The sequence below is a fragment of the Mus musculus genome, chromosome 4 (assembly GCF_000001635.26).
Source record: "Mus musculus strain C57BL/6J chromosome 4, GRCm38.p6 C57BL/6J".
In the NCBI taxonomy this organism is placed as follows: domain Eukaryota; kingdom Metazoa; phylum Chordata; class Mammalia; order Rodentia; family Muridae; genus Mus; species Mus musculus.
In genome coordinates, this window is record NC_000070.6 from 118,368,285 (window position 1) to 118,395,013 (window position 26,729).

The 26,729-nt window shown below is 53.7% G+C and overlaps 1 protein-coding gene across 3 annotated transcripts in view; it reads right to left on the reverse strand.

Annotated features, from left to right (window-relative positions):
- The window catches only part of Szt2 (SZT2 subunit of KICSTOR complex), a 46,547-nt gene that overhangs the window by 5,545 nt on the left and 14,273 nt on the right, over nt 1–26,729 (reverse strand). Inside the window, exons 8-65 of one of the 3 annotated variants that reach the window (NM_198170.4) lie at nt 25,536–25,746; nt 25,162–25,332; nt 24,530–24,764; nt 24,272–24,401; nt 23,433–23,575; nt 23,116–23,268; nt 22,892–23,006; nt 22,490–22,704; nt 22,198–22,413; nt 21,774–21,852; nt 21,491–21,585; nt 21,089–21,257; nt 20,850–20,964; nt 20,639–20,752; nt 20,260–20,430; nt 20,024–20,118; nt 19,733–19,856; nt 19,459–19,623; nt 19,167–19,371; nt 18,820–18,935; nt 18,460–18,706; nt 17,571–17,712; nt 17,326–17,418; nt 17,128–17,206; nt 16,730–17,023; nt 16,411–16,552; nt 16,188–16,295; nt 15,897–15,960; nt 15,521–15,706; nt 15,027–15,194; nt 14,863–14,950; nt 14,674–14,745; nt 14,300–14,501; nt 13,070–13,169; nt 11,883–12,012; nt 9,964–10,116; nt 9,782–9,884; nt 9,583–9,688; nt 9,380–9,491; nt 8,319–8,437; nt 8,049–8,213; nt 7,759–7,843; nt 7,445–7,609; nt 7,174–7,341; nt 6,707–6,840; nt 5,889–6,055; nt 5,675–5,772; nt 5,460–5,592; nt 5,141–5,271; nt 4,920–5,020; nt 4,671–4,847; nt 4,233–4,500; nt 4,046–4,125; nt 3,838–3,963; nt 3,536–3,735; nt 1,334–1,424; nt 1,060–1,140; nt 896–970 (exon numbers count right to left, since the gene is read on the reverse strand). In NM_198170.4, coding sequence (NP_937813.3) covers nt 896–970; nt 1,060–1,140; nt 1,334–1,424; nt 3,536–3,735; nt 3,838–3,963; nt 4,046–4,125; nt 4,233–4,500; nt 4,671–4,847; nt 4,920–5,020; nt 5,141–5,271; nt 5,460–5,592; nt 5,675–5,772; nt 5,889–6,055; nt 6,707–6,840; nt 7,174–7,341; nt 7,445–7,609; nt 7,759–7,843; nt 8,049–8,213; nt 8,319–8,437; nt 9,380–9,491; nt 9,583–9,688; nt 9,782–9,884; nt 9,964–10,116; nt 11,883–12,012; nt 13,070–13,169; nt 14,300–14,501; nt 14,674–14,745; nt 14,863–14,950; nt 15,027–15,194; nt 15,521–15,706; nt 15,897–15,960; nt 16,188–16,295; nt 16,411–16,552; nt 16,730–17,023; nt 17,128–17,206; nt 17,326–17,418; nt 17,571–17,712; nt 18,460–18,706; nt 18,820–18,935; nt 19,167–19,371; nt 19,459–19,623; nt 19,733–19,856; nt 20,024–20,118; nt 20,260–20,430; nt 20,639–20,752; nt 20,850–20,964; nt 21,089–21,257; nt 21,491–21,585; nt 21,774–21,852; nt 22,198–22,413; nt 22,490–22,704; nt 22,892–23,006; nt 23,116–23,268; nt 23,433–23,575; nt 24,272–24,401; nt 24,530–24,764; nt 25,162–25,332; nt 25,536–25,746 — 8,190 coding nt within the window. Of the gene's footprint in view, nt 1–895; nt 971–1,059; nt 1,141–1,333; nt 1,425–3,535; nt 3,736–3,837; nt 3,964–4,045; nt 4,126–4,232; nt 4,501–4,670; nt 4,848–4,919; nt 5,021–5,140; nt 5,272–5,383; nt 5,593–5,674; nt 5,773–5,888; nt 6,056–6,706; nt 6,841–7,173; nt 7,342–7,444; nt 7,610–7,758; nt 7,844–8,048; nt 8,214–8,318; nt 8,438–9,379; nt 9,492–9,582; nt 9,689–9,781; nt 9,885–9,963; nt 10,117–11,882; nt 12,013–13,069; nt 13,170–14,299; nt 14,502–14,673; nt 14,746–14,862; nt 14,951–15,026; nt 15,195–15,520; nt 15,707–15,896; nt 15,961–16,187; nt 16,296–16,410; nt 16,553–16,729; nt 17,024–17,127; nt 17,207–17,325; nt 17,419–17,570; nt 17,713–18,459; nt 18,707–18,819; nt 18,936–19,166; nt 19,372–19,458; nt 19,624–19,732; nt 19,857–20,023; nt 20,119–20,259; nt 20,431–20,638; nt 20,753–20,849; nt 20,965–21,088; nt 21,258–21,490; nt 21,586–21,773; nt 21,853–22,197; nt 22,414–22,489; nt 22,705–22,891; nt 23,007–23,115; nt 23,269–23,432; nt 23,576–24,271; nt 24,402–24,529; nt 24,765–25,161; nt 25,333–25,535; nt 25,747–26,729 lie in introns of those variants that run through there. The other 2 variants (XR_867847.3, XR_003954918.1) reach the window with 2 other exon arrangements.

Sequence of the window (26,729 nt, forward strand, 5' to 3'; positions counted from 1 at the left end):
GGGGCAGAGGGAGCGTAGGCAGACCCTGGAAATCAGGTAACAGGAAATCAAAGGAAGCTGGGAGGAAGCACTCCGACCTCACACAACACTGTGAGTGAGGACGGCCCACTACCCGCAGCTCCCTTTTGGTCCAGGAAGGTCCTGCACATGAAGCCACAATGCTCTTTAGGGTTGTATTATCCTGTGGCAAACTGTGACCATGTATGTATGTATGTATGCTCGATGTTCAAAACAAAGGCAACCATCTGGGCCTAGATTTTGAATCATCCTGGTATGGGAGTTCCCCACAATGGAGAGGAGGTGGTTTTGATGGCACTGGGTCCCACTAGATCCTCTTATCTTTCAGAGGTGTAAGCTTACAAGGTATAGGCCTTATTGTGACACTGCTGGCAACTTGAGAAGCCAAACTGAGCGAGGCAGAGCTTCAGGCTGCTGACCTTACCTGCTCCTTAACTAACCACACAACGTTGAGTGCTTGGCCCTCCAGGGTATCAAGGGCTTGCCTTGCGGCAGACTGACAAGGACATAATAATGAGTAAGAGCCAGTGCTGGTGACTACACAGACAATGCCAACTGCCCTGTTTGCATCAGACCAGGTCTTGCATGGCACTGATGTGACACATTGTAAGGGCACTGTGCTATATGTAATGGTATATGGTGCTGGCACAGGGTGGAGCCCATCTCTGTACTGGCTTACCTTAACACTACAACTGAGTGTAGCTTTGGAGCTCCCAGGATGAGACAAAACAACAGTCCGGTCAGCACCCAACCCATCACCAGGCTCTAGTGCCCACTACAAGGGTCATGAAACCCTAGTGCCCTCCACACAACGGGGAGGCAGTGGCTGTGTCTGAGCTCTCTGTCCACTCCATATTACCCTGTCCCCACCACATACCTGAGAGTTGACGGCTTGTCCCATTGGGATTCGGGAACATTCCAGAGCAAACTGTTTGACACAGAAGTAACAGCCCTGAGGAGAAGGTGAGCCGAGGTGAGGACGGTGAGAGAGGCGAGTAGGTAGAGCTCCTCCCCCCTCCTCCCCAAGCTTCCCTGACTCACCTGGAAGGTCAGCTCCATGAGGATGATGCCCCCAGGCAGTGCCCGCTGCAGGTGGTAGGTGGTGACCGGAGTACTGGTGCTCTGAAGAAAGGAAAAGGAGATACGGGCTGGGGTTCACCAGCCTGGAACTAACACAGCAAGGGTCCTTTAGGACTGGTTTATAATGACAGTCTAGGAGCAGCAGGTCAGTGTATGTCAGGGTCAATGGCTTTGGGTATGGAGGGGACCTAACTCAGATCACTGCTGACTTCACCATTATGTGACAAGGAGTTACCTTTGGGCTCCCCTCAGCCTTGGCTTTGGGGCAGGAGAAGGAGCCTCGACCCTCTGTTCCAAGGATAGCCATAGCCCGTAGCCGGCTGGTACTGTAGAAAAGGAAGAGAGACAAGAGGCTGAGTGAGGCAGGCGAGGGCTGAAGGGCTCCGGCCCAGGCCATTTCACATGGCACTGCTTGACAGGCAAGAGTCAGGCCTGAGGGTGGGTTTGCTCAGGGTTCCCCAGGAAACCAGGAAACATGGCTGGGGCTGGAGTCCAGGTCTGGTAAGTGAGCTGTGTTCAGGGGTGGGTGTAGGGGTGGCAACAGACCAGGCATCATTCACTGCTACATGGAAGAGAGGTCTGCAGAGCAGAGGGAGATGGGGCACCCCTGAAAGTTTACTAGGAGATGCTGGATGCCCTGTGAGGATGGTTCTCTAAGATGGAAAAGCAGTCTTATCTTAATTGGGGGACGACAGCCCCTCTGTTCTTTATCTCTAATTTTTTTTTTTACTTCTGTGTTTATATGTGTGTCTATGTGAGTGTGTGTATGTGACATGCCTGAATACACATGTGGAGGCCAAGGGGGCGTTAGGTCCCAAGAGCTGGAGTTAGAGGTGGGTGAGTCTAGGCCCTGTGGAAGGCAGCAGCCACTCTTAACCGCTGGGCCGTCTCTCCAGCCCCTTCTAGTTCTTAACTCAGAACCAAGGAGAATGAAAAGCAGAGAAGGACTTTCAAAGGCCTGGAAGGGCTGGCGGGTCCCATGAGCTGCATGAAAGAGCTGCAATGCCAGGCTCAGGCTGGTGGGAGGTAACTGGAGTGCCGGGAAAGGGGGGCACACCAGGGGGGCTCACCAGCCTCGAGCCAGTGTGTGGGGTCCTTTAGGTTCCTGACGTTAACAATGTGTGATGGGATCAGTAAACTCAGTACACCAATCACAACGCCTGCACTCCAGTCCTATCTACCACAGCAGTGGGCACCACTCCAGGTCATGGAAGTGGCTGTCAGATAGAAGAAATGTCCCATTTAACCCTCAGGGAAGTGCTATTTGACTCAGAGATCACTAAAACTGGTGAGGACAGAATGCTTGACTTTGAATTATGTTCTGGAAAACATAATATTTAAGAATTAGTGTCACTTTTCCTCAATGGCCATCCGAAGGCAAGACGGATCACATCAGTGGTTGTACGTAAGTACCGTTAGTTTTCTCACACTTCCTGCACCTGCTCAAACTCCACTGTCTGAACTGGAAATACCAGGTCAATGTGTGTGGTCAGTATTTCTGTCAGCATGCAAGCCCATTAAGTCAGACTAAGCACCCTTGAATGGATTATCAAGGTCTACACAGTAAAAAGAGGTCATGCTAGTCTTTGTGTACACACACACACACACACACACATACACACACACACACACACACACACACACACACACACACACACACACACACACACACACACAGAGAGAGAGAGAGAGAGAGAGAGAGAGAGAGAGAGAGAGAGAGAGAGAGAGAGAGAGAGAATGAGAATGAATGCAGTTAAACAAAGAACGCAGGCTCTGACTCTGGCCTAAGACAAGAAAGGTGGTTACTGAACTGCCATGTGGAGACAGACTGGCTTCTTGCAGGACTCAGGTTGTCAGTAATAGCCAGAGAGCTGAGTATGACTAGAACAGACCATGGTCAGAAGGACAGGTAGGACTACTGCAGAGGCCCTTTGGTGAAAACAGACGGAGGTGAAGAGGTCAGCACAAAGATCAAGACAGGAATCGACAAGACCCAAACTAAAAAGTTTAGGAGCATATGTGAGATCTGCATGTATGGATATATGCAGGCATGTAAACAAATGAGGTGTGGGTGGCTAAGAATATACTGTCTGTATGTGTGCTTGTGAGTTCTGCAAACCACATAAGGTTTGTAGGACATGCAGGAGGGCTACATGAAAAGTGTCTAAGAGCTTTATATATGTATGCCAGTGATGAACATGCACAATGCCTCGGCAGCCGAAGGAGCCATAAGAGGGGAAGGCTACAGGCGGATTTCTGAGTTCGAGGCCAGCCTGGTCTACAAAGTGAGTTCCAGGACAGCCAGGCTATACAGAGAAACCCTGTCTCGAAAAAAAAAAAAAAAAACCAAAAAAAAAAAAAAAAAAAAAAAAGAGGGGAAGGCTGTGGGGCCTCGCTGGAGGTGGAGAAGCGTGCAGGGAAGGAGGAGCAGACTCACCTGCGGGCAGGTGAGGGGGGCCGGAGTGGCACCAGCACAAAGCCAATGCTCTGCAGATACTGCACGTATTGCTGCAGGAAGGCCAAGCTCAGCTCCTTCAGCCATGGCTCCTCTCGGGCTCCTGGAGGAGGCACATCCAAGGATTCACAGCTTGTGGGAACCTCTCGGCTTCCAGACCCTGACTCAGGGCACGGTCGTCGCTGCAGAAGTGGAAATTAAGGCTCATTATCTAATGAGAACCCTGGAGGGATGGAGTGCAGGCTACTGTTGGGGACAGGCCTTGGAGAACGCTTGAGCCTCACCTGCCCTTCAGAGGGTGCACAAGTCTCTGGGGGTCCGTGCAGCCAGGCAGCTGGGTCAAAGAGCAGAGCAGTCGCGCAGTAATGCACCAAGCGGGATGACTGCTTCAGGGTCTCCAGCTCCCCAGCCTGGACACAGGGCAGGAAGCTCTGGCACAGTGGCCCAAACAGGCCAGAGAGCTTTGTGCAGGATGCAGAGGGGACTACTCACACTGATGGGCATGCTCGCTGGTGCAGAACGCTGCTGCCAGGTTACAAACAGGTTCTCCATCTTCATCTGGCGCTCCAGCTCTGGGGATGGGAGGCATCAGTAGTAGCCTTTGCAGCTGACCTCCTCTCTGTCACACTCAGGTCTTCGCAGAATTTTCCCTCCCTGCTGCCTGGCCCACATTCCTCACCTTTTCGTTCTGTCATCTTAATTTCTAAGAACTGCTGCCCGTGGTAGGTCACAGGATCTGGAGGTCTGGGCGCAGGACCACCTGTAGAGCTCGGGCGAGCAGCTGTGATGTCCCTCAGAGCTTCATCAAAGGGAAATGTGTCCAAGGAAAGGGGACCTCCCCCACGAGAGGAGCCACTCAGCCGGCCCTGTTCGCGACTCAGTGGAGGGCTTGCATTCCGGATGAGGGTCTCCACTTCCATGGTCGGCAGCAGGAATGGGTTTGGCTCCTGAGAGGGATGGAGGATCACACCAGGCACAAGCCCTTTGACCTTGAACCCTTCGCCACATCGGGGCTTCCTCTCCAACCACTTCTGTTCTGAGCCTGTCTCCCTTTCCTTGTTTCTTTAGCTGGCCACTCAGTGGCCAGAGCTATGAGCAGGAGCTGGGCAATAGGTACCTTTCCATCACGCATGGGAAAGTCTAACTGGCCACAGTGGTGGAAGAGACCGAGCTTCTGGCTGAGCAGGCAGGAGATGAGGTGGGCTCGCGCATTCTGCCACTGGACAAGGCGGATCAGAGCTCGGCCCAATGCTGCACCCAGGTCTGGAGCCCAGTTATAAGTCAGCAGCTGTAGCTAGAGATCAGAGGTCAGGGTCAGGGAGGTCACAGAACTCCTCCCCGCCCCAGCCCTTGACCCCACACTTACCTTCTTATCTGTAACCTCTAGCAGCAAAAGCCTTTGCCGGGGAGCGCTTCTCCCTGGGCTTCCGTCTCCTCCTGACTCAAAGCGCTGCACAGCTTTGGCAGCTACAGGGAGGGGAGGGGGACACTGAGGGGCTGTAGGCAGAACCCCAGATCCCACCTTCTCTCTGAAGGGTCTGTGACAACTACCCAGCAGTCACTGGAGCCAACCATCTATCTCCTCACCCTGCTGGGTTGGTCTCCTCCACTGGGCGAAGTTCCTTCCCAGAAGAAGAAGGTGCCGCTGAGCTGCTGGGCGGGGGGCCGGGCCCAGCTGCCCTGGAGAACAAGGGCTGAAGACATCTGGCTCAGAACCTCTGTTGGGAGGAAGGCGTGCATAGAAAGGCAACAATTCCTGGCCCTGTTTTCTGGTCCTTCCTGCCCCTCCTGAGCCCTGTGCCCACCTCTCCTAGCCCAGGCCCCACTGACTTAGCTTCCTGTAGTTGCCAGCTTTTAGGACTCTGGGAAGGCCAGAGTCTTTCAGTCCTCCAAATCGCAAACTCACAAATGCTGCTCAAAGACACGGACACTGGTGTCTCCAGCCATTGAGATGACCAGAGTGGTGAACTCTGACAGGATGGATGGAAGGAGGAACCGGGATACCATGTGGGTGGAGCTCCTGGACACTGAGGCACAACCTGGAAGACAGAACTCACTTCGAGGCCACAGCATGAAAAGCAGGTCAAGGACTGAGGAAGGGGCGAGGGACGAGGTTCTCACCAATCTGAACCATGAATCCCATCCAGCGCTGAATGACACGAGCAAATACGGGATGCAGGGTCCCCACCTCACCCTCCTCTAGCTGTGTTGTCCGGCGTCTAAAGACAGAGGAGGAGTTAGAATACTACACTCACAGACACATACAGCTAGCAAGCACCCACCAGGGACTTTACATGTGGCTATGCCCTAACACAACAGCATACCACACATATACCTTTGTCTCTGGGCTCCAGAATCTGGGCCCGGTGCCCGCTCAGATCCACCTGGGGTCCGAACATTCTCGGTTTTATGACGTCTCCGACCCCGAGTATCTTCTGGCCGATCCAGGACAATATCATCAGTTGTTTTGGGGGAACCCAAATCTCCAGCTTCTGTTTTACTCTAGCAACAATGCAGGCAGTGAGGACAGGTTATTAGGAAAAGGAAGGAGGGATGGAAGCTCTGGGGAGCAGAAATGAGCCTCAAGGAGTTAGACGCCCGCTTCAGGTCCTGATAACTCAGTCCTGGAGGCTAACTAGTCCTGAGCAGGTTACTAAATCTCCTGATCCTCATCTTCCTCATGAGTAAAGTGCTATTGTTTAGAGGGCTCTCATCTAGAAACACGGAAGTAAAGGTAGTTGGGAAGCTGGGAATCTCTATATCAGCCGTTCTCAACCTGTGGTCTCCACCCCTCAGAGGGGATGTGTCAAATGACCCTTCACATGGGTCACCTAAGGACCACTGGAAAACAGATATTTATATTACGATTCATAACAGTAGCATAATTACAGTTATGAAGTAGCAGTGAAAATAATTGTATGGTTGGGGGTCATCACAACATGAGGAACTGTACTGAAGGGTCACAGCTCTATAGGAAAGTTGAGGACCACTGCTTGCTATGTTCTGCAAACTCCTACCCAAAGGACAGAGCGGGTTTTATCTGAAAAGACACATGAAAAGGCTGTAGCGGGAGAGGGCTGGAGCAGCACAGAGGCAGGCAGTTAGACGGAAGCCATCCCTTCCATTACCTTCCTTCACCATCCCTTCCATTACCAGCATATCCCAGAAGCTGCGGCGGCCAGCTTTGCTAGGTGGAGTCACAGGCTCCCCGGAGACAGGGGTACAGGGAAAGGTGTTGGCTCGGCAGGCAGGGCTCTTGGTATCCAATGGTCCGCTCTTAAGACTTCCTGTGGACACCAAACACTGCAGGCTCCCATCATGGATCCCCTCTATAGAAAGGCTCACTCCAAATCCTGCACAAGTGTCTCAACACCTATTCTGCTAGTGGGTGTATGAAACTTGACCGTGCACAGCTGCACATGTTTGCGAGATGAGTTCTAAGGCTAGCCCCTCCTCAGGTGTATGTGCTGGGGAGGGGGAGGGGCAGCTGGATGAGTATTTCTGATGGGGCACCCTGCTTCTGTCTACGAACCTCATGCGTGCACCCTTGCCCAGCACAGGCTCCTGCCTTGATTGCTGACTTTCACTGGACCCAGGAGCTAGGTTCTTGATTGGCATACCTGGAGGGATGTCTTCTGTACACAGTGAGGCTGGCAGCAGCCGCAGCTCCATGATGGCGTCGGCCAGGGCCTGGCGAGCAGCAGCCCGGAGCTTCTCCTCCAGTTGTACTATGCTAATGTTCCCCTTTTCCCACACGTCCAGTCGAAGCCGTGGGGATCCATCCTGAGCTGGAGGGGAAAGTGGAGGTCACCTGTGGTTGCGGTCCACCCTAACTGCTGCCTGTGCCTTCACAGCACTGAGGGAACACTCCAGCCCCACAGGCTGTCTTACCTGAACAACTGTCCAATGTGTTTGGGCAGCGAATGACCTGAGTCAGCTGCTCAAATTCTTCTTCTCGTAGTGGGTCTGGGGGCCCCGGAGAAGAGGGGGGCCATGATGCCAGTGAGATGGGGGTTCCTCCTTCTTCCACAAAGGCTAGAGTGATGCAGGCAACCCCTGTGAGGAAAGCCATTGGAAGACTCAGCCTTAGCACTTGCACACAGCCCTCTCCTGGACCCCTCAGCAACCAGGCTCTCTAGCCTGGAGGTAAAAAGAAGCCTTGCTTACACCTGGTATAGTGCCACAGGCCTAAGCCCTGCATTTACCTTTGCCACCAGTGCCCTGTCCACCAGGTTTATTATACAAGTAGATGTCCAAGTCGGGGAGGCCACCCTGTGCTGGGAGTGGATGCTGGAGAGAGAATAGCCGTGAGCACCAAGACACAGGGTGACAACAGGGAGGAGGGGACAGGTGCTCATGGGGCTCAGAAGACACGGGCAGGGGTGTACACGGGCTCATGGGCACAGCCACAGATGCAAAGATCCTGAGGAAAGTCCCAGCCTGGGTGTGCAGGGGAAGAGGACACATGAGTGCGGGCAGGTGACAGCAGTCTCACTTGGAAGTGGTTCCGGCTATTGCTGTCTGTGTACTTGGGGGAGTGCAGGAAGGTGAGTAAGTTCTGGCGGAGGTACCAGGCCAGGGCAGGAAGGCAGGGTCTGCAGGACGGAGGCAAGACCAGATGCAGCACCTCTGAGGGGAGACTCCCAGGAGGTTGGATGAACTGCAGGTACAAGAGACAGAGCTGAAGCCACGGATTCTATCCTAGATGTCCCCAGCACCTGTGGCTGAGTCTGAAAAGGATGCTGGTGTCAGACAGGCAGCTGACCTCTACGTCGGCCGGGGTCAGCTTGCAATTCCGAACCAGCATGACTGTGATGATGTCCAGGGTGGCCTCGTCCAGCCGCCGGCGCAGAACCCGCACTAACTCATCTGTGATTTCAGGACCTTGAGAGAGCCGTGTTAGAAAGGTGGGGGAGACTGTTAGAGGATTCAGCCATCTTCAGTCCGGGCCTGAAGCCCCTGATCGATCACAACTACGGGACTGGACATAGCTATGCATTCCAGATAAAAGGGAACCCGCACAAAGCTTTCGCTTCGTCAGGCTACTCAACGTGATTCTGGACACATGAATTTTACCTAAAAATCCTCAAAGCCCTTATATAAAAATGGTGATTTTAACATCTCCAATCTCAGAGTTGTGTTACAACTACTAAAAGGGAAGCTATGTACTCTGCTCAGCTTTAACTGACTACTTGACACAGCCGAGAGTCATCTGAGAAGGAAGTCAGTTGAGCACTACCCAGGTCAGCCTGGCTTGTGAGCATATCTGTAGGAGGTTTGGCTTGATTAATAGTTGATTCAGGAAGACCCGGAACACTGTGGGCAGCACAGTGGGAAGGTGATGGCAGGCTCTATAAGAATGTTAGCTAAGCAGGAGCCCGCACGTGCACCAGCACCAGCGTCCCTCCATGCTTGCTGCCTTAAGTCACTGTTGCGCTCCTGTCCTGACTTCCACTGATGATATAACCTGTAAGCTGAAATAAACTTTCCTAAGTTGCTTTTGGTTAGTGTTTTCTCACAGTAACAGAGTGAAACTCCGACAATATGTAATAGCTTTAGCCTGAGCTCTGGTACACACTACCTGGATTCCTCAGGGTACCTCAGCGTCGCCTCCTCACTGATCCTATACACTTCACCCAGTACACCTCTGGTCTCAGGTCAGCTGTGCTCCGACTGACTGGCTCCTCTCCCCACACTGTATCTCAATCAGGCTATTTTTTCTCACCCAATTCCTGCTCAAGCCAAGCCCAGAACACAGCCAGCACTGGAGGAGGAAGCCAGGGCAGACTAGATGGCTACAAGAGAAGCAGATCTCAGAAGCCTTACCTGCCTGTCCTACGCCATGGACCAGCAGCTGGATATGTCTGTCCACTTGGCCCACAGGGCGCACAGCATCTGAACTGCGGCTGGAAGCCATGTCCAGTGGAGAACGAGGAGCCTACGGGGACAAGAGTGGTCAGGGTCTAGCTCCAAGAACAAAAGCCGGAGGGGTGCGTGGGAGCAACATGTGGTGGAATGGTGAGACGTGCCACGGAATCCTCAGAGGAAATGGGTTCTTGGCTTCGGGATAGAGCTAGGGATGGGGGCAGGGTATCCCCTTCCCACGGTCGGTCACTGCAAGAAGTCTCCAGCAGCCTAGAAAAGAAAGGTGAGGTCACTGGATACATCTCCTCCCATGCCATCCATCCCTGACTCAAGCTTTACCACATCTTCGCAGGGTCCACATACCGAAGGTAGTACACGGCCTTTGTTGCTCGCTCTTGATAAACAAACATATTCTTCCGGTTCACCACAGAGAAGGCATTGAGCACAGAGCGCAGGGCCTGGATAGCTGCAGAAGTCACATGAGTAAGAAAATCTCTTTCCCGACATCTCCCACTCCCACCTGCCCTGGCATGCCAATCACATACCCCGAGAGACCCCCATGCTGGGTCCCATCTTGAGCCGTGAATGGACTCGGATCACAGTTCCCCATACAACGTCACAGGAGAAATGTCCTGGGACAAACTGCATGGTGGCGGCTAGGTATCCTCGAGGAGCACAGCTCTCGTCAGCAGCGAAATCTGCAGAGGGGCAGCATGGGTAACCCCAGGCTATCCCAGGCCTCTGCCTCCTTAACCCAGACTTCCTACTCCTGCCTCCTCATTCCTCTCCTAAGGAAAGGCCAATGTATCAGGTAGTAAGGATGAGCTAGGCTCAGGTATAATCTGAGGAGCCAGGCTACGGTACAGAGGCTTTAGGGAGTATCTTAAGGACACGCTGAAGGAGTTAAGGAGAGGTGTCAAGAAAGGCAATCCTAGCCGGGCGTGGTGGCGCACGCCTTTGATCCCAGCACTCGGGAGGCAGAGGCAGGCGGATTTCTGAGTTCGAGGCCAGCCTGGTCTACAGAGTGAGTTCCAGGACAGCCAGGGCTACACAGAGAAACCCTGTCTCGAAAAACCAAAAAAAAAAAAAAAAAAAAAGAAAGGCAATCCTAAAGCCAATACCTAGGGTTTCTGTCTTATCACAGCATATGCCAATTGCCCTGTAAAATACTGTCTTCACCAAAGCCGTAGCAGTAGCTCATTAAAAGAAACAGGCTATGGGTGTCTGAGCACACTAGCTGCAGAGTGGGCACAGCCTCCTGTGCTCTGAAGAAAAGATGCCCCAAAGGCTGGTATAGTAGTAATTAAGGCCACGGACACAGTCCAACGCCTCATCTGATTCTTGTCATGCTTCCCAGTCAATGAGGAACCTTCTGAAGGCTGAGGGAACAGTGTGACTTCTCAGAAACACTGCATACAGGCGGCCTAAGAGACAATACCTACACTCTGGCTCTAAGCGCAGCTCCTACAGGCTTCAGAGACTATGGAGACTAAAACCGGGAAGAGCTGTGCCCAGGCTCTGACCACCGCACGTGCCAGGACGCTGTGAGTCCTGAGGTGGCAGTGCTTGGTTATCTTGATCATTGTCAATGTGCAGAAACTGCCTTCAAAACTACAGCAGGCTGATACCTATAGGGTTTCTCCTTTTATACAGTGTGCTAAGAGAAATACTCCTCTAATAATGGTAAAAATGTTTGAGACTATTAAAAATAGGGAATCTCTGGTTTTATCCTTTTTTTTTTTTTTTTGACCACCACAGCACAAGACTCAGTCACTGGGTACAAAAGAAGGGAGTCCAAGGGTTGAGACTTCAATTACTTCCCCTATTAGATTAGTATGTTTTCTTCTCATGACCAGAAACTATAGGAATCCCAAAGGGGTCCTGTGTCTGCCTGTCTGGAGGGATGCTCAGAAGACCAACCTTGCTACAGTGTCTCAGGCTCTTCTCCCGACTCCTCCCTGTGGAACAGGCTGGCAACTTCCCACTCTCTCACACTATTCTCCTGTCTATTCTACTGCTGGGTTAAGGTCAATGTTTTAGGTATCAAGGCAAAGCCAGGCAAAGGCCAGCTGTTATGAAGCCAGGTCACAGCCTAGAGCTAACCATCTCTTTTCTGCAGTATTCTTCATCCTTTCCGTTTTTACAGGCTTTCCCCTTACTGAACAGAGGCACGCTCAGTTCTGTCCTTTACGTAGAAGGCTTTCCTCGCCTCTACCTTCCTTCGATCACTATCCATTTTCTCTGCTGACCTAGCTGAAAGAGCAGTTCTGCCCGCTCCAACTCTATCCTCACTCTGCCTTGTCATCTGGCTTCTGGTCCTTCCCTCCGCTAAAACCGCTCTCTTAAAGTCAGTGGTGACCTAGCAGCAGCCAAGTGCAGGGCTCCTTATCTTTCCAGTCTTGCTTCTCACACGAGGAGTGGACAAAGGACAAACAGCGAGGCTGCCTCCTGGCTATGACCGTACCATCACTGGGCAGGACTGCCCGCTGACGGGAATGGAAAGGCGTCTCGCTGCGCCACAGATCTTCTTCACTCTCGGCCACCAGAAGGGAGTTACACACATGACTGTCGTGAAGGTCTTGAAGGAGCAGTCGCTAGGAAAAGGAGAAAGTGTCAGAAAACTGAAATACTTTCTAGTAAGTGGGTGATGGTCAGGCCACAGAGAATGCCCACCATTGCTGAGGTCTGAGGTCAAATAAAACATCAGGAGCCCAACCCGGACTACTTAAAGTACAGTGTATCAGAAATGAAAGTACATGGAGGTACCGAGGACTGGGAGGCAGGAAAGACAGTCTGCTTTGATACGGCACCAGCCTGGCCTGCTACGATCGGGAGAACAGCCTACCCTGGTAGTGTGGAAAGGTTACTCCTAGGCACTGTCAAGTGAAAGCTAAGAAACAGATTTCTTGTCAAGGGGACTGAGAGTGCATGACTTCAGACACTGTTCAGTCTGTCCTGGGAAGAAGGTGATACGGTATTTGGACTAGACAGGGGATGCTGGCTCGGAGAATGATGGGCCAGACAGGGACCGGTAGCCTGAGGAGTCAGAAATTCTGAATTTGTAAAAGGGAAAATACAAAACCAAACCAAACAAAAACCCACCACCAATCTTGAAGGACACCAGCAAGCACGGTGTTGGCCACGCGGGAACAACATCCTACTTAACAGAGCTCAGGGCCAACCCAGCAAGTCTCTGCTCCTCATCAGAATCTGCTCACTAGCCTTCAGTTCTCTACTTGACACTGCTTTAACCAAGACGCGTTCCCAGACAGTCGGGATCAGAGCCCTGCCACATGCTCTCCCAGCAGCCTCCTTTCCACTGTAGAATTCCTCACGGCCGGCACTTTAGTTGTTCAATGCCTGTCTGGCCTCTCCTCCACAGCACCTCAGCCAGGAGCCCTGTGTCTGCCTGCACTGGCTTCCCAGTGTAAGGACGGGACGCATCTCAAGCGTCACTGGCAGGGAATGAGAGCCCTTCGGTTTGTAGGGAGCTGTGGGAATAACAGCTTTCCAGAGCCGGGGTATCATAGAAAAGGTCTCTGTCACTGTTAAGTCTGGGACAGACCACGCAAACTCTCAAAGTTTGCTTCCTAGACTCTCCTTCCCCCTCCTCTCAGCCTCAGTGCCCCGCCCCGTCCCAGGCTGACTTACCTGGTTGACCTCTCTGCAGATTTCCCCAACACGCCTCACCAGGAATTGCTGCAGGTGGCGACACTCAGCACCCGGGCCGCCATCCTCACGACTCAGGCTCCTAGCGGAAAGGACAGAGAACATGAAAGAACTGCAGAGGGAGGCAGTTTTAGGTGTCCTACATTGGAGGGAAGGCCACGGAGCTGGGGGCCCGAAAGAAACTATATAAAGGAGCTACAAATGTCCCGAGGAAGTGAGCTTATGGGAAAGAGAAGCAGAGATTCCTGGGAAGCTTAGGCTGTGCTTGCCTTGCCAGCTCCTATCACCAGCATGCTTCTCCATTATTCTCGAAGCTCAGTCAAGATGGTGTCCTTCCCTTATATCACCTCTAAAAACAGAGTATTTAAGCAGATGCCCAGCTGTGAGCCCTCGTTCTGTCACTTACTGTGACTGTGGGCAGCGTTTCTTCACTCACTCACACTATTAGGGCGATATTATGTGGAGCTGATATGATGTGACAGGTAATACCAGGTCAGTTAGACAAGCTGATCCCTGCACATGCTAGACAGGCACCTACATGCTCTGTGCACTTGTTAAACAGCAGCCACTACTCTTACTTTTCTAAAGCTTTTATGAACTTAAGGCCTTCAAGTTGCTATAAACCTGATGCTCTTAAGGCTCAGATAGAAGTCCTAATCCCCATTAGCCTTTCATCCCCACTAAGAAAGTCCAGAGAGCTGGGCATGAAGGCACACTCCTTTACTCCCAGCATTCATAAGGCAAAGGCAGGCAGATCTCTATGAGTTTAAAGCCAGACTGGTCTACATACTGAGTTCTGGGCCAGCTCTGTGTTATAAAACAAACAAACAAACAAACAAACAAACCAACCAACCAACCAACCAACTAACCAAAACCAAGGGTGCTGTGCTTTTCCTAGAGGAGAGCGAGAGTCCTCCCCTTTCTCTCTCTCTCTCTCTCTCTCTCTCTCTCTCTCTCTCTCTCTCTCTCTCTCTCTCTCTCTCTCTCTCTCTCTCTCTCTCTCTCTTTCTCTCTCTCTGACAGCGTTTCACTGCTGTAGCCCTGGTGACCTGAACATACAATAGAGACCAAGCTGATCTCCTCCTACCCCCTACCCCTGTCTTCCCAGTGATTTAAAGGGACAAGTCACCACACCAGGCTATAGGTATTTGCAGTCACCCTGGAGAGCACACGAAGCTGACAGCGCGGGGTACAGGACCGGCTTCTACGTACCGTGCATGTGCATACACTTCCACACGGTCCTGCAGTATCCTGACGATGAGCCAGAAGTCAGGCAGGGAGGGCCCAGGAAGGACAGGGAGTGAAGGCTGTGGAGGTGCTGGTCCAGGTGGAGTCCGCAGCGTGAAGAGGGCTTTCTCACCAAGAGTCTCACCGGGACCCTCACTGTCTGAGCCACTGCTGCCACCGTCATACCCTGTGTCAAATGTGCTGACAGTCAACCTCACCCTTAGCTGAGGCCAAGTCATCTGAATCACAAGGGCGTCAAGCTTGACAGACTCCCTTAAGTAGGTCCCCTCTGACCCCTACCTAGACCTAAGCCCAGCTGCCATCAACTTGGGGGCCCTCCATCCCAACCCTGAGCTTACCAAGGTGGTCTGAGTCCACACTGCCTTGACTGGACATGAGGCTTAGTCCCCGACTAGGCCCAGGCTGACTTCCTGTATAGAGAAGGAAATGCTTGGTGTGTCTCTGGATCCTGTGTAGGGTCTGCCAGTAGAGAGGGAAGCTGAGAGAGACAGCTATGGCCCCAGACTATGCTGCCCATCTTCTCTTACCTCCCTGTGAAAGGCTGGGAAGGCTAATGAGGGGGGTGCCTTCAGAATCCTCTAGCGAGCCAGGGACTTGGGGGCTGGCTGTCAGGACCTGAAAAACAGGAATCAGAACTGAGATATAGCCATATGACAACTGCCACACCTCTTGGTCTCCAGGTCAGACTTACCTCCCCTTCAGCATCTTCAGCCCTGTCTTCATGGTTGTGCCAAGCCCAGGCTGCTGAAGGGGGTTCCCCATGGAGTACACCTGGTTGTTGGCCAGCTGCCACAAAGAAGAAGCCACTGTCAGGGTCCTCGAGGAGAACGTGGCCAGGGAGGTGAAGGCGCCGGAACTCCTAGGGAAGGAGCCGAGACCATAGGTCAGGAGGGATTTCCCCTCTGACACTGTGACTCCCCAGAGGCGGATGGGAGCCCAAGACTGCTGAGGTAGAAAAGGTTGAGTGGCTTTGCCAAAGTTCAGCAGGCCCAATACCAAGGTGGGAAGTAGGGCTACCATCCACAGAACCGTGCTACCAGGCAAATGGGGACAGGGCAGAGACAGCAAAGGCATACAGGAGGGAAAATTCTATGGATTCAAATGAAGAGAGGGCTTTTCTTTCTGGGTTCCAAGAAAGGATGGCGCCCCAGGGAACCATGGAGTGTCCTGAGGGCAGTTTATTACCTCCTTGAACTGTGTGAGGGAGCGCTCTGGCCCAAACACAAAACTCAGAGGGGGAGCTTGGCGGAGGCAGGTAGGGCGTCCAGAAGAGCTATGAATGTGGGCAGCCGCTCGGTGCAGGGCAGGGCTCTGGGGGATGCCCCCTCTCCGGAGTGCCCCTACCATCTCGTCTTCTAACAGCCAGCGGATCTACAACCAGACTGCGGGTGTGAGCTCTTGCTTAGCGGGGCATCACCCAACCCAAACCACAAGATGCTAGAAGCCAGTCTGCCCTACAGACTGCAAGAGGCTTCCGTCAGTCATCTCATATGCCTGGCTGAGCGGGTGTCAGCTACAGCACTGGTGGGCTACTGCTTACGCTGAAGGAGAGAGGGCTCACCTCGTTCATTGTGCTCTCAATAGCCAGTCTATGGGGCATGGCCAAACTGGACAGTCCTGGGTGCCTAAACGGAGGAAAAGTTTATAAACTAGTTTCCCAAGAATGGAAACCGAGAGGGAGTGGAGAAACTGAGAGGGAGGGAAGGATGGGTGGGTGATGGAGCATCCTCTTAGAGGTGAAGGGGCGGGGGAGGAGGTAGCGGGCTCATGGATGGGGGACTGAGATGGGGGATACATTTGAAATGTAAACAAATACAATAATGAATACAAAATAATCATACAAAGGATGTACCTCTCTTCTTCTGGGGGCGGCAGTGGGGGTCCTAGGCCATCATCTGACCTTAAAGACGAGGGCTGTCCCGGGGACCGTGGGAATGAAGCACTGCTCTCGGATGTTGACCTAGACAGGGTAGGAGCAAAAGTCAAAGGCCAGGCCAGGAGCCACTATCCTCCTAGGGTCTCCCAAGGTCTCGTGTTTCCCAAAGCCCCAGAACCTGCCAAGCCTGCTGCCATACCGGTGGTGTTGAGGGTCCGAGGCTGGAGGTAGTTCCACTTCCAGGGGTAAGGTCAACACAAAGACATCAAGAGTGATACTGAGGTCCCTCAGTGGGACTCGGCCTCCAATCGGGGGTCCCTCTAGACTGGAAAGCACTTGACCTGTGAGAGAGGTAAAATTGGGAGTTTCTGAGGACCCTGGAAAAAGTATAGCTTCCAAGTTCTAGATGGTACCAAGTCATTCTCCTAGACTCTCCCATCTCCCCTGTCCCCAAGGGCTGGCAGGCAAATAGGACATATGGGGACCTTTGGCCTTCCTCATGGCTCCCCTAAACTCACCCAGGCAGGTGGGCAGGCTGCACACAGGCACCGAGCTGTGCTGTCCGCGCAACCGCACGGAGCATGTGAGGTGTAAGAAGAGAGGTGGCAGGTCATGCATGAGGCTGTCTGGCCCAGTGGGGGAGTCGCCCCCTAAGATACTGAAGGAGTCCTCATCGGGGTTCACAGTGTCTGCATCTGACAGTGATGCGGAGTCTAGCCCAGCGGGCCCCAGGTCTGGTTCTCGGCTCTCCCGGTATTCCACCTCCAGCTCTGGATCGCTTTCAGTGACCACACAGCAGGCAGATGTGTCCCCTAGAGGTGTAAGATGTGCTTAACAGGAGAGGGCAGCAGAAGGGACCACTGAATCCTGGCTGGAAACATCTAGTCCAGTTTGACCAGTTTGAAGGCTCACACACCTTCCTCGCCCACAAGCTCGGCTTCTGAAAACTCCAGGTCACTGATTTTTCTGTCCACAGTGTCTCGGGGTCCCTCATCCTGAGGAGGAAGTGGGACAGACAGGTGACCAAAGCAGGACATCCAGGCATCAGGGAAGCAAGACTCAAAAGGCTTCTGAGAGGCTCTGGTTGGGCATGCTGAAGGTTAGGAATTCTCACCTCTCGCCTACTGGATGGCGGGCAATAGAAGAAGTAGTGGGGATTGGAGGGAACGGTGCGGAAGTGCAGACGGCTGATCTCCAGGAACTTCTCCTGTTCAGGAAGAGGCCATGAGGTCAGCCATCCCTGAAAGGACCCTGCTCTCTTCTCTAGACCAGGACACGTAACTATCCTCAACCCGGGGGAGAATCTGCGGGTGGCCTAAGCAGGACTTCACCCACTTCAGTTCCCCTCCCAGTTCCCACCTGGATGAGGCTGTGAAGGGCATCATGTGCCTCTCCTCTGAGCTGGCAGACATCTGTCAGAGAAATTTCCGGACCAGGGTCTAAATTCCCAGAGACACGGCTGCTCTGAAACTCGGGCTCACTTAGGTCCTCGGTCTCTATACTGGGGTTGGAAGAGCACATCAGGGTTAAGAACCGCCAAGCCCCAGAGCAGCCCTCATCTGTTGTTATCTACAAGGAGTCAGAACAGAGCCTGGGAGGTGACCATGGGAGCCAACCCCCTCTGGCTTCGGGCTCTGCCCTACACATTTCTTACAGTAAGGGTGGCCCCTTTCTGATTTGCACCACTGGGTGGAGGGTGGTACCACTCAGCATACAAGGAGAACAGAAGCAGCAAAGCTTGTCAGAGAGAATGTGTGCTCACTTGGAGAGTGCGGGAGATCTGGGCTTCGAGAGAAATCACTGGGGTGGAGCCAGTGGGACCCTCGCTTTTCTAGCTGTTTTTTCCTCAGCAGCAACACTGCATAAGCTAACAGAGCATCTACCGTCCTACCTTTGTCCTTTCCTGTATGTAGCCACTGTGGGGACTCAGCGATGAACGATACACTCCCTTCAGTTGGGGAACTCATATGATTAATATGGAAGACATCAGAAGAATGTCTGTGTACACTCCTGAGAATGGGCTAGCCCTAACTCAGCTAACTAGAACATATTAATTTAGGAGAGGTGGGATATGCCTGGGAGAGAGACTGCTACCAAAGCCAAATGGGACAACACCGGAAAGGAAGCCAGTGACAAGGTACCACTGCTTCTCGGTGTACTTCCTCTGGACTGAAAAGTCTTGCTTGTAGGAACTTGGTCCATGTGTCTCTTACCACCCTGCTCAACAACCTTCAAGAACAATCCTAACCTGGACTCAGAAACTAGGATAGCTCGTTCCCGGGGTTCCGGTCCTTCTTCGATGCTACTGCTGAAGGGCCCTGGACTGAGAGGCCCAGGGCTTGGGGGTGCATGAGGCAAACCCCAAGTATGGCCACATAGTGCAAGCAGAAAAGAGGTGATGTCTATTTCTTGTAGTAGCTCCTCACAGGCATCGACGGCTGTCAGCAGATCCTGGCAGGTCACGCTCTGTGCTTGTTGCAAGCTTCGGAACAGCCCTAATGGAAGCAGAATGGGTCATGAGGATCACCTCTGTAACTGTCCTTCCAGTCCCCAAGCCTATAGTTCCACCCCAGAGTCCCATCCTTCCCTGCATGGTAGTCCTGCTCACCGCGGACAAAGCACCGCTGTGCGTGCTCCTGCAGCAAGGCACAGTGCGTGGCTGCCTCCTTGCATCTGGGCTCCATCCAGGCTGAGGATGAGGAGGGGTGGTCCAGGTCCTGAGCCCTAGGAACGTGAGGAGCAACAGGCCTTGGTGGACCCCCTAAATGATGCCTTGGCCTCATCAGGCATTCAAGCTCCAGAGAGTGCACAGACTCTTAGCAACTACACTCAGGATTGGGGATGTCTGATGGCTTGCTGGGGGTACACAGCCAGGAAGCGAAGCTCCTGACTGACCTGAGTGTGCACCCAAGCCTTGGATGGGAGGAGCCAAGAGTCTAAATGAAGCATACCTACCGGAATATGAGATCCCGTGGTGCTTGTGGAGGCTGTAAGCCAACCATTTGTTCCCTCAGTGCTTCCAGGGAACAGCTATAGATGTAGACAGGACACCGGGTCCGGGGCCCGTCAGCACCCTCTGTCTGGGGAGCCTGGCGGCCACTGTTAGCTGCCAAGTCTTGGCAGGAGGGTGTGCTTGGCTCTCCTGAATCCTGGGCACTGTCTGTGAGGAAAGGTATTTACGTCTTCACATTCTTAGTGGCTTTTCAACCCCACCCTGTGCTTCAGTGACTTTGGGCAGCAGCCTTACCACTAGCAAGGGTCACACTGAGGGTGGGCACTTGGGACTCTGTAGCCTTAGTTCCTGTTGCTCCTGGGTCTTTCAGGCTCGGAGCTCCACTCCAATCCCCAAGCTTGGGTTTTGTTTCCTCTTGAAAGGAACTCTCCAGGCCGTAAGCAGTCAGATGTTGGACGTCTGCGGAGGAGAAGAGGGGCACCTGCCTATCAGGGCTCTCTGGTGGACTGGGGGAGGAGCTCAAGGGTTTGTGTCAGAGGGGTTAGTGAGGAAGGTCAGCTACTGGTACCTGAGAAGGTAGCCGGGAGAAAAGTCAGGAACACGTGCTGAGGGCCCAGAAGCCTTGCATAGCAGTGCCACTGAGGGGGCTGGGCAGAAATGGAAGACCTGAGAACTCCAGGAATCACTACACTCTGTAAGACCAACAGAGAACAAGAGCAATCCACAAGGGAACAGTCCAAGTCTCGGTCCCTTCTTCCACCAGACTAAGCATGAGAGGATGATGGCGACCTGGCACAGGTGTGTGCTGACAGAAGGATGACCACACCGTAAGTGCGCAGGGCAAGGCAGCGGTGCTGACCTGGCTAGGAAGGGTGGAGTCTCCAGAGGCCTGAGTGCTGTTGCCTGCTCGATCCTTAGCGACTGCATGGCCCCCGACTGGAGGACCTTCTGGACCTACAAGAGGGCAGAGATGGTGGAAAAGGACAGGGTCAGCAGAGGGGCAGGGCTCGGAGGTGAAAGGGCGGGAAGGATGGAAACCACCGTGGGGCAGGGGAGGGCTGAAGCGTGGCATTGGGGAAGCAGAGGGGAGCTCACCTGGGTCACGCAAGCTCCGCCGCAGGACCTCGTTCAGGAAGGCGGCCTGGTCAGCGGGGGTCAGTGGGATCTCCCGGTCACTGAGCTCCTGTCCCAGGCAGCTGTGCAGCAGGCACAGCACCATGTCGTTGGTGGGACAGGGCCCCTCGGCGAGAGGCACACCCTCTGGCTCTGCCCGACACACACTCTGTCTCAGCAATGAGTCTGCTGCCGCCCAGTGCCCCCGGCTCCACCCTGACTAGCAAAGCCCTTCCTTCAGCCTTGGCCTCCACCCACCCTCTCACTCTCGCTCACTGTGCTCGCTGGCCTTTCTGTCTTCTGAGATGCCCAGGTTTGCTTGCCCCTTAGGGGAGGGTGAGCAGCTTCCAAGTATACCCACCTCTGGAAAGCAGGAGGAAAAACATCTGCAGCTGCTGGCACTGCGGCAACAACCCTAGTAGGTCAAAGTGGAACGGGATCTCATGGACACAGGTGTCTCCTCGCTGGTCCAGCCCTAGGAGGAAAGAATAGGACACAGCGACACCGGATTACCTACCTGCGGCTGCTTTCTCCCATCGTACTACCCTGCTACACACACCCTCGCCACTGACCATCTGAGAGCCGTGGCTCTGGGGGCAGAGGACCCCACTCCTTGCTCTGGCACAGCTGTATCAGGTACTCAAAGGTCAGCAGGGAGCCTATGCAGGCAGCGTCCCGTGGGTGGAGCTAGGGAAGGAACATCACATGACAGGAGTCGTTCTATCCTAGCTCCCACTGCTGGTCTCAAAGGACAGCCCCTAAGCAAGGGATAATCTGATAGGAGGCAGGGGGCTGCTCTGGGGTAACTCACAGCTTGAGGAATCTCAGAGTAGGTCAAATCCTGTAGGTGTTTCCAGTTTTCAGGGCCAGGCCCCACACGGCCATACTGAGGCTCCACCCACACTTCGGTGACTAGATTGAGCTCTGAGTCCCCCTCTAAGGCCTCTACCTCCACATCGTTGTCATCATCTGTTGAGAAGCTAGAAGAAGAGGGCTTCTAAGCCTAGAAGTCCAGTGACAGCTTGTGGCAGGGAGGATGAGAAGGCCGGCATCCAGGATAGCGACATGGCCTCTGCAGATAAGCATCTACTCAACATGATCATCTAAAGCCAGCAGCTCCCTGCTCTGGTCTGGGATAGAGGTCATATAGCACGGTAGCCAGACATTTAGGTGACCCTGGGGGAGGGGAGCTATGCAGAGGTCATGGCCTCACCTGTCTTTAGTGGAGGTAGAGTGGGGGGGAAAGAGGATGTACTGGACAACACACGTATGCTTCTCTTCAGCTGCAGCCTGCCCCAGTGGTTCGTTCTGTGGACAAATGGGAGATCCTGGGCAAAACCCAGGCAGTGAAGAGGCCGGGACAGCTCCTCACTCTGGCCTGAGGCCTTGGTCCCTGCATCAGGTGAGGCAGTTTCTAGCAGTCAGCACCCAGCTGAGAGGCAAGCGTCCCAGGGTTCTGATGGCCCCGAGGTAGGTTTCAGAAGGTTGGTACACACCTGAACTGGGAGCTCCAACACCATGTTGATGATACCTTCCCCGCTACAGGCGAAGTGGAACCCCTCAGAGAGCCGGACTCTGCAACCCCCGAAAAACAGGACAGAAGCATAAAGATGAGGAAAGAGAAATTTAGTTCAGTGCACCAACTGCCCACCTCCCAGAAGCCATCATGCAACCTGGCCCCCTGGAGGCAAGCTCAAATTTGCAAATTTGTTCCCTAGAGAGTATCAGGTCTAAATAGGACCGGAGGCCAAAGCTGGCAGAGCTGGGGGAGTAGGGAGTGGGAGGGTAACAGCATGACCTCTGTACTGTATCAGAACTTGGAGATGCGAATTGTCTGGCTTAGGCCGCTGTCCAAACGCAGAGCCTACACGCGCTCTCTCCCGGCCCTAGCTGAGCTGCCCTGCAGGCCTGGAGACGTACTCAGTGAGGACAGAGAGGAGCTGGGCGGTGGCACTGAGGGGCAGCGTTGGGGCAAGGCCTGATGGGACACTCCACAGCCAGCGCCGATGGTAGAGGTAACGCGACAGCGAGGCGAGGCTGGATGAGGCCGAGCGGCCTGATACCAGGGGCAGTGGTCCTGGTGGCTCCAGTGTCAGCAAGAAGGGTGCCCTGTAGTCCAGGGGCAGCTTCTCGTACCTGGGGAAGAGGGCAGCTCCCGGTTGACTCCTGCTCACAGCCTCTCGCGCTGAGGCCACCTCCCCGTCTTACCCACCTGATGAGGAGCTTGTCCAGTGGCTTGTGAAGAACCACGAGGCAGGGCCGGTCAGACAAGGCCTGCTGTGGCCCCAGAGTGGGGGGCGATTTGGAGGGCGAACTGCCCCCCACACCCCCTAACCCTTTCCGTTTCACTTTGGGTGTCGGCTCCTTACTTTGCACCCGATGAGGGAAACGGAGGCGCAGGATCTCTTCCTTCAAGCCCGACACGATCTGGGGGGAGAATATAGTCAAGACTCCCCTACTCCCAACTCGTCCTTGTCTGGGAGAAGGGATGCCCAGTCACGGAAAGAACTCGGCCTTTCATGTTCCTCTGGGCACCTCTCCTCACTGAGCCGTGAAGGCCGAGGAAACAGTTCATCGTACCCCAAAACTCCCCAGTCAGGCCGTCAGGGCTTACCTTATGCCGGGCCTGGGCTGGTGTGCCAATTGGAAACCCCAGGCGAAGAACCATGCAAGGGGTCTTGGAAATGATGCGGACCATGTAGAAGGAGGATGGGGGCTGGTCTGGGGCACTGGAGAGAAATGGAAGCAAGTGAGCTGTAGTAAATGGGCTTCAGAAGGAGGAAGACAGTCTGGGGTCGGAGGAAAAGACTGGGGTGAGGGGTGGACCACTCTGCCCACCTGGAGAGCAGCTTGACATAGGAATAGCCCTCAACCAGCACAAAGCTGCTCCAGTCTCGAAGCAGAGAGGTGAGTGAGGAGTGGGAGATCCTGCACTGGATGGTGCTGTAGCGTCCATTGCTGCCCGGGGTGTGCAAGTGCTTAGGGAGTGGCCTAGGAGAGGGTGGGAGAGTGACATCAGATGGCTCAGCCCCAGTAGCTTCTAGACCCTGAGGTCCTGGGAGCTGACAAGCAAGAAGGCGTGGCCATAGCTGGTACTCTCCCCAGCAGCCCCGCTCCCCAGCATGCTCCTCCGTCCCGGGCCTGAGGGTACCCACGTGTCATGCTCTAGGATTAGCACCAGGCGATGCATGTGCAGCCATCTCTGCCATGAGTTAGCGTCCATGGACAGCACTGGCTTCCAGTAGGCAGCAAACTGGGCATGGGATGAGTCGGAGCCACTGTGCTGAAGGGAGAGCACCTGGGGACAGAAAGGCCAGCCTACTAAAAACGTTTGTAGAAACCAATGCAGCAAATAGCTATGGCAGATGCAGTTCAGGGGTTAGGCCAGCCTGGGACAAAGGCACAAACTGATTTTCAGCAGGAAGGATTCATTAGGATGACGGAGCCAGGACGGACTGGATAGCCCTTTAAAGCTGAGCCAGCAGGGGGATGGGACCTGCCTAGCTTATATTGCTGACTTTACAGGAAAGTGGCTGAGAGCTGGCAAAGTCTAATGACAAGGCCACTGCACACTTCTGTGGGCCACATGCTCACTGCACCACGTTATCAGCTGCAGACTGAGGTAAGAGAACACAGAACTTGAAAGCTGTAGTCTTCAGGAAGTATCCAAGTCACTGGAAGGCGGGAGTTGAAAAACAGGTACTGGGTAGAAGGAGGGGGCCCGAGTACACCACACAGAGACATGCGAGGGCAGCAGCAGCCTGCTAGGATACCGTCACCTGACATCTTGCAAAATGCCCATCTGTTAGGGTAGGCTGCTCGGGTGGCCTCTCTTTCTATTAACAGTTTCCCCAGAGCCTTAGGATGCAGGAAGAAGAGATGCTTTCAAGGCTAAAGCTGGTTTGGGTGCCTCAGAATTGAGAAGGTATAGTGGTGGATTTGGCGTCCGGGCTAGGAAAGCGTGAGAGGGCCCCAGAGTTTCAGGCCCACTCACCGGGGTGCTGGAGCCAGGTGGGATGTAGAAGAGCGGCACTCCGCTCTTCGTGCTGTCTGGAAGCGTGAAATGCTCCGGCACCGACGAGAAGGACTGCAGGTGGGCAAGCATCTGATCCGTCTGGTTAATGCTGTAGAACAAGGGCCAAGCTTGAGCTACAGCAGGCTGCCGGGGCAGATGAAGGGAACCTCGGGAGTACAGAGAGCCCTGGACACTGGCTCGCTTTCCCCAGATGCACATATCTGTTGGTGGCCTTACCTCTGTAGTGTGTTCCAGAAACGGCGAATAACGTGAGTGCGATAGAGCGAGCGAATAGGCTGCCGTAGTGCACAGGACACGTCATGTAAAATGTCATAGCCACCTTCCATTGTCACTTCCACCCTGGTCCCTCGAGGACCCTCAGGCTCCAGGGGCCAGGGCGCCACAGCCACATACTCAATGCGCATATTGTGTTTCCACAGCAGCACCAGCTTCACCTCCAGCTGGGACCCTCCTGCAGGAGAGCAGGAGGGCAAGGGAGGCTTAGAAGAAGCAGGACTCCAGGCCAGAGTCCTCCTCATGTGTCATGGAACCTGTGTCATGGAACTCCATGACCTGTGTCATGGAACTCAAGCCTGGCCAAAGCTCCAAACACAGTCCCATACATTTCAGAAGCACAGCCCAGGCCACCAACCCCACAGGTGTCTACTCAGGCAGGAGATGAAACTGGGAACTATATACTAAGAGAAGTCAGCCTTGAAAGCACCTCAAAGCTCACTTGTCTTAAATGTCAAGCAGAGACTCTCATGGGAACACTTTTTAATGTGTGGTAGGTGGGTGTCCCCCATCTATCTGGCAGGTAAACACATAAAGCAACCTGTGAAACTGCAGTGGGACCTGGTGACCCTTACCTTTGGCTAGAGTCACCTCTCTGACACTGTAGCCCTCTCGGAGGCGGACAGACACAGTGCTGACCAGGTCAGCTGGCACCTCCTTCTCAGTGTGCTTCTTTCTGCGCAAGGCCAGGGCAGGGTTGCTGCTTGCAGAGACCAGGTGCTCGTTAAACAAGCGGTGTTGGGAACCTAGAGGACCCATGAGGATGGGGAAGGAGAAAGTGGAGATGTGTCAGCTGATGTATGTACAGGGGAGGGGCTACACTGAGATTATTAGGAGAAAGAGAACCAGAGAAGCCAGCCCCAGTTAGACCACCAGTCCTCCCAAAGCCAAGGTCATGCCATCTCCAAGGGCCATCTGCCCTTGTCCCACCCACAGGGCCTGGCCTTACCACAGTAGTACTCAGGGTTCAGGGCTTCCCCACTGCGCAGGAAGGAGTAGAGCAGGAACGCCCGGTGGTACACAGTCAGACCCAGGTTGCCTGGCTCGGTCTCAGGACAAGTGGACAGGTAGGAGCCAAACGTTGCCATGGCGATGAACTTCATCAACTCCACGTTAGGCACGTGACCAAAGCTACAATCATAGGAGTAAACGCCTCCCACCTGGAGAGAGCAAGGGAAGACCCTGTTCCATCAGAGCCAGGAAAGAAGAGCAGGAGAGGAATCTACTGCTCCCAATTCCCAGACCACGGAGGGAAATGGTCACAGTGCTCCCAGGATCGACCCCCACCCTGTACCTATCCTTTAGCCTTTCTAAGATCAATGCCAGCTGGCCACACCACACTCAGCCCTCCTTCATCCAGGTCAAAAACACTCTTTAGCCTTCTCTACGGGCTTTGTTAAGGGTTCCACCGGCTTCTTGTCATTATAGGTCTAACAAAAGGCTTCTTAATCTTTGAGGTGCATACAAGCCCTTTGGGATTGTGTTAACACACACGTCTGCTGTGAGGCCTGAGAGCCTGCATTGACAATAAGCTTTGGTGATACCAACAACAAGGCTATGGACCCATCTACTTCTAATCTACAGCCCAAATCAGCCCAGACCTATATTTCTGTTAGTGGAGTTTGTGGGACAGCCGCACGTATTCATTTTGTATTTTGTCTGTGGCTACTGTCACACACTACAGCAAAGTCACACAGCTCTGAAACTCAGGGCCTGGAAAGCCTCCACACTCACTGCCAATCTCTGCAGTGGATGACGGCAGACCTGTCCATGTGACTCATTTCCTTTCCTGGCCATTCGCTTCCTTATCTTCATCCCTTCCCCACGCACCTACAGCTGTCTACACGATGGCCCTTGGCTTCACTTGGAATGAATTCATCTCTGCATTTTGCCATATCTCCAAATTGCCACATCCCACAGTACAATATCCCTTTAGCTTCCTTCCACCCTCTTCCTGCTGTGCTCTGACCTCCCTGACAGAGTCTGCCAGGCCTTCAGCCTCTGGTGACTCCCAAGTTTATCCACTCTCCTGACGCTTATTTCCCAACCCAGCCTGGACCTTACAATCAAGCAGGCTAGAAAGGACCAGTGTCAAACATCTATTTTGTTCTAATCTTACCTCAAATCTCAACATAATGTCAGT